The sequence below is a fragment of the Drosophila teissieri genome, chromosome X (assembly GCF_016746235.2).
Source record: "Drosophila teissieri strain GT53w chromosome X, Prin_Dtei_1.1, whole genome shotgun sequence".
Classification (NCBI taxonomy): Eukaryota; Metazoa; Arthropoda; class Insecta; order Diptera; family Drosophilidae; genus Drosophila; species Drosophila teissieri.
The window spans coordinates 875,741-887,953 of NC_053034.1; the positions used below are offsets into that span (position 1 = coordinate 875,741).

A 12,213-nucleotide genomic window follows, 5' to 3' on the forward strand; every position below is an offset into this window, starting at 1 on the left:
CCGTGACCCCAAATAAATACCAAATCCGAACAACGGCGAGGCACTGCGGTCTCACTAAAAGCACATCAGCTGTTTCTGCCGCAAAAAAACAGCTGTCTGTGTAACGTGCGTCACATAACTTTGAAGTTATTCTCCTGCCCACTTAGCCGAATGATCCGCAACGTAGTGGTGGGCGTGTCGGGGGGCGTGGACAGCGCCGTTTCCGCCCACCTGTTGGCGGAGCGCGGATTCAATGTGCTGGGCGTGTTCATGCGCAACTGGGATGAAGTGGACGAAGTGGGTCGTTGCAGCGGGGAGGCGGACCTGAAGGACGCCGAGTGGGCGTGCCGGCAGCTGGGCGTGGAGCTGCGACAGGTGAACTACGTGCGCGAGTACTGGACGGCGGTGTTTAGCCAATTCCTGGACGATTACCAACTGGGACTGACACCAAACCCAGACATCCTGTGCAATCGCCACATTAAGTTCGACCTTTTCCACAAGCACGCCCTGGAGAATCTCGGTTACGATGCCGTGGCCACGGGGCACTATGCCCGCAATAGTCTGGGCAACTTCCTGGAGGGGATTGCCTCCAACAACGAGGCCCACCTGCTAATACCCGCCGATACATTCAAGGATCAGACATTCTTTCTGGCAGGCATTCCCCAAAAGGCGCTGCAACGCACCATGTTTCCGTTGGGAGATTTCCAGAAGAGCCAGGTCAAGGACCTGGCCAAGAAGATTGGACTCCAGCGACTGGCCAACAAGAAGGAAAGCACTGGCATTTGCTTCGTTGGCAAACGCAACTTCAAGGACTTTATCCAGGAGGTAACACACTTGCCGCGCTTACACATCGCATGGCAACATTTCTTGATATCTCCACGGACTCAAACTTGGTTCCCCTCCACTTGCAGTACATCACCTCCAAGACTGGACCCTTCCTAGACATAGATAGTGGAGCTGTGGTTGGCCACCACGAGGGCATCCATCAGTGGACTGTGGGCCAGCGGTGCCGTCTGAGTTCATTCCTCCAGCCCTATTTTGTGGCCAGAAAGGAGGCCGCCAGCAATACCATCTATGTGGCTGCTGGCCACAACCACCCCGCCCTTCTGAGCACCCACATAAACGTCGATCCACCCAACTGGCTGTGTTCCAAGTCCCAAAAGATTCTCACGGACACTGGCAGCTTGAGATGTCGCTTTCGTTTCCAGCACACCAAACCCTTAGTGGGCTGCCACCTGCGGCTCTCTCCAGAAAACAGCTTCCATGTCGAGTTGGAGGCTCCCTTAAGAGCTATAACCCCAGGACAGTATGCTGTGTTTTATAGCGACACTGCCTGTTTGGGTTCAGCCCGCATCCTCAGCGCCAATCCCCTAACGAAAGACGCACAGACACAGCAGGCTCAAGCTGCAAATCTGGTTAGTTGATGTCTCCTCTGGGGAAATAACTTTTTATAGGCCAGTAAATAAACCAAATGTAAGAATGCAGTCCAACTGCGTAGCATAATTAGTAGATTTTCGTAGATTCGGACGCCGAGTTAAAGATTAAAGATGTGAATCGACACACTTAATTCCATAGTGAACACTTTAATTTAAATTTATTCTAGGTCAAATTTACAAGTAGTTGTTGAAAAAAAGGACATTTCTTAAGCTGTACTTTGTGATTTTGTGGTCCTGGTTAACACATAATCGCACATAAATAGGGTTCGGTAAAATCTTAAACTAGGTGTACAAATGAGGTCTCTCGCCTTAAAAACTAGCTTAGCACGTAAAATGATTGAGCAGGGATGTCGGTAGCAGGTATACTAAGGATGTGTGGATCAGGTCAGCAGAACCGTGAGCGAGTCCAGGAAGCGGGTGAGGTCGCTTTGCCGCAGCTGCACCACCGCAGGCTCAAAGAAGTCCTGCAGCAGAGCAACCCCACTCTTTTGCGCCGCCTGCTCGAAGGCCTTGCCAAAGAAGTTTCGCGGCGAATCCTCCCTCACCGGGACAATGCCCACCAGCAAGCACATGCCCTCCGCGGCGTCCAGGGGACAACTTGCGATCAGCGGCAGATCCGGAGCCTGTCTGGCTCTACTCGTGGCCACATGTCCGCGCAACAGGAAGCGGGCCAGCAGTCCTAGGGCGTAGGGGTATGAGAAGAACGCGTGTTCCTCCTGCAGCACGTAGTAGAAGAAGGAGCCCGCTGAGTGGACTTGGCGTGCTTCCAAGCTGCTCTGGACCTGCCGAAAAACAGCAGCGTGCAAAAGCTTCGCCTGGTCGATTCCCGCAGACAGCAGCTGCTTGTGCTGACGACTCAGAGCATCGGAGGCCTCCAGAAAGCAGTCCTCCGGAGTCTTGTGCTTCTTCACAGACTCCATGATGGCGAGCAGGGCATATACGTAGTCCGCCGCAGCATATCTACTGCGGTAGCCGTAGCTCAGCGTGAAGGTGCCATAGACTATGTCCGCTATGTCGTACTTCTCCGCCAGGCGCTCCACCATCGAGAAGAACTCCTTGCGCAGCACCAAATCCATGGCTCCGTACGTTTGGCGGGCGTGCACCAAGGGCAGTCCCATCTCGAGCAGCAGCTCGTGTAATCTCTTCTCGCCGCGCAGTGTCCACAGTTTCAGCTGGCATGAGGAGTAGCGGGAATACCTTACGGGGTATAATGGTTTAATCACATGATTGGAATTGGAATACACTGTCAATGCTCACCTCATGGACTCAGTGACGGGCCAGTGGCGGTACAAAACCAGATGCAAATCGTTCTCAAAGGTAATCTTGGATGCACTCATCGTGTTCTGATCGTTCGTTTTGTTCGTCAGACGTGACACATGCGACTGGATCTGCTCCAGCTCCAAAGTGTACGATCCACTTTCGATCTTGCCCAGCAGCAGCTGCTCCGTGATACCCACAATGGCCCACCAGAGGAGGTCCATGTTGTCCTTCGAGAGCTTCCAGGCCAACTCAAACACCATCAAGGCGGCGGACCTGCCGTAGTAGCTAAACTGTGTGTACTCGAACATAATCCTGTCGCGCTCGGACTCCCACTGTCGGCGGGCTCGCTGCTTCAAGACGCGCTGCTCGTGCCGCTCCAGGCGACTAAGCTTGCGGCTCCTTGGCGCCTCATCCTCCTGATCCGATTCGCCGGCACCGCTGTCGTTGTGCTGCTGCTCGGGGTCAGAGGACTCGTCCTCTTCGTCGTCTTCCCCATCAGAGTCATAGAAAATGGTCTCGAAGGCCGGAATATTCTCCTCCAAGGAGGCATCGCCCAAGATGCACACCTGCCGATCGCTGTAGATGTTACACACATCCAACGGGCGATGTGAGTCGCAGATGAAGAAGGTCACGTCCTCCGCCGGCTGCAGCAGCTCCACAATATCCACGCAGCCGCCGCAGTTCACCAGCACCACGTACTTAACATCGCCCTGGTGCTCTCCATAGGCCCTCTTCAGACCCGTGACGCCCATGATGGGCACCACGGTGTACAGCATGTGATCGTACTTGAACAGGGCCTGCAGGATGCGACTGGCGCAGATGGCATCGATGTCGTAGTTGACCACAATCAGGATGCGCTTGCCAACCAGCTGGCGGTAGAAGTCGTTGCGCAGATCCTGGATAAACATGCTGAATAGTTCTGGCGGGAGTCGTCCCAATCGGCGGCTGGAATCAGTCTCCCTTCGGCACTACCAATCTCGTTGCCAAACGCTTGCGGAACAAAGTGCGAATTCTACGTGAGCGGAGTGCGCTGCATTGTGAGGGTTTCCCTGCGGCTTGCGCTATTTTCCAGCTTTCCGCTGCCGCTGCACTTCTGCCAATTGCAATTCGCGAATCAAAAACGCGGGAAACAGCTGGCTTCACCAGTGTGACCAGTCGCGCGGAGCTGCCAAATTCTTCGCGTGAGTTAGTATTCGCGCGGAAATACTATCGCTGCTAGGTGTCTATTTTGAAATTGGAACTTTATTCAAAAAGAATGCTGAGCTGCCGAAAACTCAGTTTAAATTATCAGCAAAGGATGCCAAGACCCGTAATCGGAACTGTTGGATCAACGATTTTTTGGCAAAGAGAATTGCGCTTAAAACAGTAACTGACATATTCAAATATTCAGTATTTCAATGCTGGTAGTGAGCAGGCAGTATATTTTGGCGCTCAAGATATGGTCACACCGCGACGCCCATGTGTTTTGAAATGCAACAAAAGCGAAAAAGTCCGTAAATCTACAAGCTTTGTGCAACGAAACCCGGAGAATATGAGCAAGGACAACAAGAAGAAGCACCTGACCCAGCGGGACGTCGCCTCACGCATGAACTTCCTGTTCCAGGCCTCGAATCTAATGGCAGCCGGCAATCAAGCCAAACTAGCCGCCTACTACGGCAAACTCTGCCGGAATGTGGGCACCAAGGCGGTTATGCACATGTAAGTGGCTCCTCCGGAAGAGTATTCGACATTAATTCATCGCCTTAACTACTTTCAAGGGCCCCGGCCTTGAAGCGTTCCCTGTGCAGGCGCTGTTCCCTTCCCCTGATTCCCGGAGTGAATACAGAGCTCCGTGTGGCCGGAGAACCCAAGGAGGCGACTGCTCCGGATGCTCCCTCGAACGCGGATGCCAAAACGAAGAAAAAGCGCCATCGCCGGCAGCGTAAGAAGCCCAAAAGCAAGAACACAGGGAACGCCCAGGAATCTGAGGCCCAAATCCACGAAAGTACTGAACGCGTCTCTCTGTTCTTAGAGTGCTCACTCTGCTTAGGCCGGCGAAGCTTCGCGGCGAACAGTGAAAGAGACTGCTGGTTGGAGCAGCCGCAGTCGGTGGTGCAAGTGGTGTCTCTCCCCGAAGAGAAAGACCAGCGATAAGCTGAAGCTTTGCTTATCAGCCAGCCTGCCTCTTGTTCCATCGTCCGATTGTTCGGCAGTTGAGCCCGGAATGCTGAGCTGTAGGCAACTGATTTCTCGGCTGCTCCCTCTTCGGAAAACGAGCACATTTGCTCGTGTGCGAGCCACCGACTATGTGGAAGTGCAGGAGGAGCAGGGCAGTCTCCTGAAGTACCCACAAGTTTGGCTTAGGGACAACTGTCAGTGTGCCGAGTGCTTCCACGCAGCCACAAGAGCCAGGAAAAGTCACTGGGAGCGTGGACCGCTGAACATCCCGGTGTCTCAAGTGGCTTACAACCAGGAGAGCAAGCAGTTGGAGATCGTCTGGCAGGACAAGCACAAGAGCACCTTCGACCTGGGCTGGCTCAGAGAAAGGGACTTTGGAGAGGCTGCCAGAAAGAGATACTTGGAGGAGGTTTACAAGCCACCCACACAGCTGTGGGGAAAATCGGAGTTCGAGGATGTGAGAAGAGAATTCCAATACCAGGATGTGCTGCAGCAAGATGCAGCCCTAAGGGATTGGCTGGAGGCACTGGCCGTCCAAGGATTCGCTATTCTGAAAGGGGCTCCCAACGACACAAATGTGGCCAAGAACTTGGCCAAAAGGATTGGCTACATAAAACGCACCACCTACGGGTAAATATTAACCACTAGAGCACATACTCCACCGGTACTGTACCAAGGGTCATGAAACTCACATTTGCCGAGAGCGTTGAGGGTATTATCTACCAACCGACCAAATATTATCACAATCGGTTGATTATTACAGCCAGAATCAGGCAATATTGGGTTGTGTTTTGGTTTTCAGACAGGTGTCCATTTACTTTGCTGTTTTCTGCTCAAGATAAAGATTTGCAGATAGTGCGCAAGTGGGAAAAAAATCGCTCTTCTTTAGTTTCATTAATTCGATTATCAGTAGCTCCACAAGATACAGAATGTGCCAGCCACATTACAAGAATTAGAGAGTAAACCCTTTAGTTTCATTACTCAACTCCAGCTACATCCCGTATCTCCTAGCGACGTTTTCGAGGTGAAATCCAAGCCAAATGCGGGCAACTACGCCTATCTGATGACTCCCCTGCCGCTCCACACCGACATGCCCTACTACGAGTACAAGGCGGGCATCAACATCCTGCACACACTCGTCCAGTCGGAGTCAAAGGGCGGAGCAAACACCCTGACAGACGGCTTCAACGTGGCCTCTCAGCTGCAGAAACTGCATCCGGAGGACTTCGAGGTGCTCAAGTCGGTGCCCGTGAATTGGTTCGACATTGGACACGACGGCGACGACTCCAAGCCCTTCCACAGTCTCTGGAGGGCGCCCGTGATTTGCTTGGATGTGGATGGCCGGTTCACGAGGATCAACCAGAACACCACCAAGCGGGACAGCCGCTTCTCCGTTCCCCTCGAGCAGGCCGTGTCCTGGTACAAGGCCTACGATAAATTCCTTGAGATCGCCCAGTCCGAGACGGTGGAGTTCAAGACTCAAGCCGGCGATGTGTTCGTATTCAACAACCTGCGCATGTTGCACGGAAGAACCGCCTACGAGGATGCGCCAGGCAACAAGCGTCATTTGGTGGGCGCCTATGTCGACTGGGACATTATCTACTCCAAGCTGCGAACCCTGAAGTTCCCCAATGCCAAGGACTGACTGAGAAATTGCCGGGATTCAGTTGGGCTATAACTATAAATACTAATAAAATGGTTGGGCTTTTCTATATTCAAGTTTACAACTAAGACATTTGGCTTACATATGTGTGTACACTGTAAATATATCTGATTGCATTTTGGCAGATTAATGGATATTGAATGCTTCACAATTTGCAAATGAATTTTATTCAAACTGAGTTTAAATCCTACGATGAACCGCGCCGGTACTATCGATGAAAGCCTGCTGAGCGAGCACTTGGCGATACTATCGTGAGTGGGTAACGCCGCCCTGGAAAAGCGATAACATCGATGATACTTCCACCTCTAGCATAGCGTATATGTGCTACATATATACAAATATAAATATAATGGAAATATAAGAATTTAACCAAACTCCGGCCGTAAAATGAGATCCTCTGAGCCCAGAGCCTAGCCAACGATCTCTGCAGAAAGTGAGTGAGCCGCCAGCGACGGAGGGAGCGAGAGAGGAAGTGGATTGCACACAAATTGCACATTTTGGTACTTGGTGCCGTTCGTCCGCGGCAATGATGCCCTACAATGTGCGAAACGCCGGTGGCGGAAGCGTTGGCGGAATCCTGCGGCGCACTGGCCAAGGATCGGCAGCCGGCGGCGCGGTGCTGAGCAATGGAAACAGCGCGGGCGGACAAGGAGCCGGAGCGGTGGGCTCCTCGAGCGTGGAGAACCACAGACAAACGCCGTTGGAACTCCTCGTGTTTGGCTACGCCTGCAAGATTTTCCGGGATGACGAGAAGGCGCGGGAAATGGACCACGGCAAGCAGTTGATTCCCTGGATGGGCGATGTAAATCTCAAGATAGACAGGTTAATAATTGGGACTAACCCGAGCATTAATTATACGATTAATCAGTACGCACACCACTGCCACACCACACACACACACACACAGCCACATGCCCACCCATATCGTGTCCCGTTAGGACCACACTCCCACACACAGCAGCGGTCAAAAAATTAGCGAAGGTAGCTGAATAATAGTCAATACAATAGTTTTGAGCAAAGAAACCATTCGTCGCCACTTGTAGCTCTATTTTGGATAAGTCCAAACAGAACTGAGTCAATTTTATTTGATAAAATCAAAAACAGGCTTTTTTATTCCGTTTCAAGCTGATCGTCTGAGTAGCAATTGTCCAATATTTTGTATTAATTCCAAACGGCGAAGTGCTGACACACACACTCACCCACCCACACAACCAAGATACACACACACACACACACACACACCATTGTAATAACAGCTCTTTTCAGTGCTTCTCAAACTGTAATCTCTATCCATATACAATTTGAAAACTGTAATTCTTTGCCCATTTTAAATGTAATCCGATTAACTTTTTAGCCACCGGAGCGGTATGTATATGAACGATCTCTAGCCTTAAAACCTAATCTAATCTGAAACTGCATTATATATATACTATATACCGTATGATATCGATATTGTGTAAATGCGCGCGAGTGTGCGAAGCAAATGGGGAGAATTCCAAAGGAGCGGCCCTGCCCCCCGTTTGTTTCGCCCGCCCCGTTTCGCGTCGCCCCTCAAAATTGCCACGCCCACTGATAATGCTTCTCTCTCCTCTCTGTTTATATTTCTCTGCTTGCTTTCTTTCGGCTCCACGAACACCAATCATCAATTCCAATACCAACCATTTCCTGCGACCACCAAACGACCACAGATACGACGTGCGTGGAGCCCTCTGCGAACTGGCGCCGCACGAGGCGCCACCAGGCGGATACGGCAACCGGCTGGAGTACTTGAGCGCCGAGGAGCAGCGCGCCGAGCAGCTGTGCGAGGAGGAGCGCTACCTGTTTCTGTACAATAACGAGGAGGAGCTGCGACTGCGACAAGGTGAGCACCACGGTGGTCTGGTAGTACCTCCAGATCCAACGATCCGGGCAGGGGTGTCGATATACTTGAATTGGTGTCGGAACCCCAGAGATCTCCATTCTGAATGTGGACGGATGAGATTTCTGGAGCGCAGCCAAAACGTGGCAAGTGGGCGGTTGCAATACTCTATTCCTATACAAGTATAGTTGAAAACTAGTTGCTGTCAAATAGAGTTGGCTTAGGACCTGGCTCTTTATGTTGCATGACATCCGATTGCCAACACGTGTGTATGTACATATCGACACCCCCAATCCCGAACTCCTCAAATTGTAAATTGTAAATTACAAGTACTGCAAGTATCAAGAAACGCAAAGTAACAAACCCAAATAGCAAATCGCAATCGCAAATCGAATATCGAATATCGCAAATCGAAAATAACTTGAAACAAATCAGTACCAAACTCACATCAAATCCAACCACCGATAAAACCGATAAGATACCACCGACATCCCCTCGATAATTCCAGAGATAATTCCGTCCTTGGAGCAGGTAAATACGTAATCCTCACTACCTGACAGATTAAATCGTTTCTTCCAGGTTGTATTAGCTGATTAGCTGTTAGCTGGAGCGCCTTCTTGGGCGTGGGTTGTTGTCAGGGATCCAGATCCAGATCCAGATTCAGATTCTGATCCCCAGATCCAGATCCACATCCAGGAAGCCAGTGGAAGGCTCTGTGAAAGCGATTCTTGTTATCCAGCCAACCTTCCTCTCTCTGTCTCTCTCACTTCCTCTCGTTCGCCTCTCTCGTTCGCATCAACTCGAATACGTTCCTCTCGCTCTGATTCGAATTAGTTATTGCTCTCTCACTCCGCCCGTACTAAAATCGCACCACTTTGTGTGTTCTCTGCTCTTATTTTGGCCCGATTCGCGGATCCTGCAGAGGAGGACCTCAAGCGACTGCAGCAGGAAACCTCCGGCGGCAGCTACAGCCAGGTGGGCTTTCAGTACGATGGCCAGTCGGCAGCCTCCTCCACTTCCTCCACGGCGCCCTCCCAGCTCTCGCCGAACTCCGAGGAGAGCGAGCTGCCCTTCGTCCTGCCCTACACCCTGATGATGGCTCCGCCCCTGGACATGCAGCTGGTGAGTGAAAGACGAAGATCGAACGATTAAGATTGTGATTAAACCATTCTCAATTGCCGTTTCAGCCGGAAACGATGAAGCAGCACGCTATTATAGAGAAGACTGCGCGCTTCATCGCCACGCAGGGCGCCCAGATGGAAATTCTGATCAAGGCCAAGCAGGCGAACAACACGCAGTTCGACTTCCTGACCCAAGGCGGATACCTGCAGCCCTACTACCGTCACCTCCTGGCTGCCATCAAGGCGGCCAAGTTCCCGCCCGCGCCAGAAACTCCGTTGGATCAGCAGAATGCCGACAAGGAAGCACACTCGGCGGACGACAACAACGAGGATGTCGCGGGTGGCAGGCGGAACCCCAACCAAGTGGTCATCACGGTGCCCACCATCAAGTACAAGCCCTCGGCCAACTGCGCCTACACCCAGCTAATCAGCAAGATCAAGGGCGTGCCCCTCCAAGCGGTCCTGCTGGAGGACGAATCGAGCAATCCGGGAAACTCGCAGCACTCGGGCGGCACGGCCTCGCCCGCGCTCAGCTGTCGATCCGAAGGTCACAACAGCCAGGGTGGGGAGTTCACACCCGTGCTGCTCCAGTACAACGGGAGTACCTTCACACACGAGGAGGAATCGACGAACCGGGAGCAGCCGGATGAGACCGATGGCGGCAGTGGCGAGCCCCCGCAGGTGGAGCTGCTCAAGAATACGAGTGCGCTGGCGTTGGCCCAAAACTACAGTTCCGAAAGTGAGGAGGAGGACGATCAGGTTCAGCCAGAAAAGGAGGCGGAAAAGGTAGGCGTTCTCGCAATCAGCTGTCCATTTATATAATCTGTTTCTTTTGTATGCCAGAAACCGGAGCCCGTGCTAACGTTCCCCGTTCCGGAGGAGAGTCTCAGGCACATAATCGACAAGACGGCCACGTACGTAATCAAGAACGGACGCCAGTTCGAGGAGACCCTTCGCACGAAGAGCGTGGAGAGGTTCAGTTTCCTGCTGCCGGCCAATGAGTACTATCCATACTACCTGTACAAAGTGACGGGCGATGTGGATGCGGCTTCCAAGGAGGAGAAGACCAGGAAAGCAGCAGCCGTAGCAGCCGCCCTGATGTCCAAGAAGGGCCTAAGTTTTGGAGGAGCGGCAGCGAGCGCAAATAATGTGGATAAGGGTGAGTGCAGGAGCAAGGGATTTCCCGGAATCGGTGTTTAACTTGTACTTGTTTTGCCAGCTCCTGTAAGTTTCTCCATACGGGCTCGAGATGACCAAGGTCCATTGAAACACACTTTATCGCAGGAGGCCAGCGACGAGGAGGCCAGTTCGAACGCCGCGGTGGAGCACGTGCGACCGGGTATGCCAGATAGTGTGCAACGGGCGATCAAACAAGTAGAGACGCAGTTGCTGGCCAGGACCGCCGGGCAGAAGGCCAACGCCACGGCATCCTCCTCCTGTTCCTCACCGCAAAAAGAGCAGCGGCAAGGTACGATGTAGCTTTGTACTCTGTTAGCTTTGTATTAATAATGATGCAACTTTTTCTTGAAGCTGAGGAGCGCGTGAAGGACAAGCTGGCGCAGATTGCACGCGAGAAGCTGAACGGCATGATTTCCCGCGAGAAGCAGTTGCAGTTGGAACGCAAGCGCAAGGCCATGGCCTTTCTAAATCAGATAAAAGGTGAGCACACCGTAAATCAAATGCGTCATGTGTATAATCTCAAATAATGTATATTTTCCACCAGGTGAAGGTGCCACTGTGGGCTCTGCTGCGCCTGTTGTTGGTCCCAATCCTCCAGAGTCCGCAGCGGGAGCTGCGACCGCCGACAGTGATGAAGAGTCTGGCGACTCTGTCCGCTCCATACCAATTACCTACTTTGGGCCCGACGACGATGACGAAGTTGCTGATCAGAAGCCTGAGGTGCGGCTCAAAGGGAGCGCGCGGGAGGATGAGGAGGACGACGATGAAGAGGATGGCGGCGATCTGGAGAAGTACAACCTGCTCAATGATGACAGCACAAACACCTTCACCAGCAAACCCGTGCTTCCTCCCACCGCTGCTCCACCTCCTCCTGCCGTTCTTCTTTCCGACGACGACGACGTCCAGCTTGTGGCAACTACCTCATCGCGGTCCTCCAGCTCGCGCCATCGCAAAACCCACCGCCGAAGCAGAAGTCGCAGCAAGAACGACCGCAGCAGTGGCAGCAGCGCTTCTAGTCGAGAGTCCTCGCACCGACGGCGGCAGAAGAGCAGCAGGCGTTCCAGGGAGCCATCATCGATCCCGCCACGTAAGTCGCAGCAGCCGTCAACGCAGCGAACGAAGACCCCCAAAAGGAGGAGGCGGAGCAAGAGTAGAAGCCGCTCCAAGAGCATGCGGCGCAGTAGGAGCAGAAGCATACTAAGAACCAAACGGCGCAGCAGATCGCGCAGCTCCAGCGGCCGCAATGCGGAACAGCGACGCCAGCAGGAACGACGGCGCACGCCCACCAAGAAGTCCCACAAGCGGCACAAGCGACGCAGGCGCAGCAGCTCCCCCTGAGAATCTTCCGGCAGCTCCGCAGCAGCATCCGCATCCGCATCCACCTCTACATTTCAAAGTTTTTTGTAGTTCACAAGTTGTATCAAATAAACCACCAAGATATTTTTGTAAACCAGCGCTGTGGTTCCCACAACGGCGATGGGACTACGTGGAAGTGAATCCCCCATTCATGGTTCATCTTCTGCGAAGTCGACTGTGGGATGCCCTGCACGCTACTTTTAC

General features: G+C 52.7%; 5 protein-coding genes across 11 annotated transcripts; 4 read left to right on the plus strand and 1 right to left on the minus strand.

The window, feature by feature from the left end:
* Nucleotides 1-76: 76 nt before the first annotated feature.
* On the plus strand, nt 77-1,513 carry LOC122624360 (mitochondrial tRNA-specific 2-thiouridylase 1). Its single transcript, XM_043803869.1, has 2 exons — nt 77-804; nt 891-1,513. The coding sequence occupies exons 1-2, from the start codon at nt 151-153 to the stop codon at nt 1,401-1,403; spliced, it is 1,167 nt and encodes a 388-aa protein (XP_043659804.1). The 5' UTR covers nt 77-150; the 3' UTR covers nt 1,404-1,513.
* A 33-nt stretch (nt 1,514-1,546) lies between these two features.
* LOC122623778 (cell division control protein 45 homolog) lies at nt 1,547-3,872 on the minus strand. Its single transcript, XM_043803108.1, has 2 exons — nt 2,673-3,872; nt 1,547-2,612 (listed from the first exon to the last, which is right to left on the minus strand). The coding sequence occupies exons 1-2, from the start codon at nt 3,581-3,583 to the stop codon at nt 1,796-1,798; spliced, it is 1,728 nt and encodes a 575-aa protein (XP_043659043.1). The 5' UTR covers nt 3,584-3,872; the 3' UTR covers nt 1,547-1,795.
* A 254-nt stretch (nt 3,873-4,126) lies between these two features.
* Nucleotides 4,127-4,808, plus strand: LOC122625071. The gene is made up of 2 exons (XM_043804936.1): nt 4,127-4,373; nt 4,433-4,808. The coding sequence occupies exons 1-2, from the start codon at nt 4,207-4,209 to the stop codon at nt 4,806-4,808; spliced, it is 543 nt and encodes a 180-aa protein (XP_043660871.1). The 5' UTR covers nt 4,127-4,206.
* A 31-nt stretch (nt 4,809-4,839) lies between these two features.
* Nucleotides 4,840-6,658, plus strand: LOC122625069 (gamma-butyrobetaine dioxygenase). The gene is made up of 2 exons (XM_043804934.1): nt 4,840-5,462; nt 5,844-6,658. The coding sequence occupies exons 1-2, from the start codon at nt 4,879-4,881 to the stop codon at nt 6,475-6,477; spliced, it is 1,218 nt and encodes a 405-aa protein (XP_043660869.1). The 5' UTR covers nt 4,840-4,878; the 3' UTR covers nt 6,478-6,658.
* Nucleotides 6,659-6,774: 116 nt separating this feature from the next.
* LOC122625068 (protein suppressor of white apricot) lies at nt 6,775-12,106 on the plus strand. 7 transcript variants are annotated; one of them, XM_043804928.1, is made up of 9 exons: nt 6,799-7,317; nt 8,184-8,356; nt 9,276-9,475; nt 9,541-10,260; nt 10,318-10,633; nt 10,694-10,698; nt 10,759-10,942; nt 11,005-11,133; nt 11,198-12,106. In XM_043804928.1, the coding sequence occupies exons 1-9, from the start codon at nt 7,022-7,024 to the stop codon at nt 11,989-11,991; spliced, it is 2,817 nt and encodes a 938-aa protein (XP_043660863.1). In that variant the 5' UTR covers nt 6,799-7,021; the 3' UTR covers nt 11,992-12,106. The 7 variants fall into 7 exon arrangements, 6 of the variants coding, with proteins under 6 accessions (XP_043660864.1, XP_043660868.1, XP_043660866.1 ...); XM_043804927.1 differs by having other exon boundaries at nt 6,800-7,317; nt 10,694-10,942; XR_006326531.1 differs by lacking the exons at nt 9,541-10,260; nt 10,318-10,633; nt 10,694-10,698; ... (1 more) ...; nt 11,005-11,133; nt 11,198-12,106 and adding an exon at nt 8,726-8,884 and having other exon boundaries at nt 6,775-7,317; nt 9,276-9,410.
* The last annotated feature ends 107 nt before the right edge of the window (nt 12,107-12,213 follow it).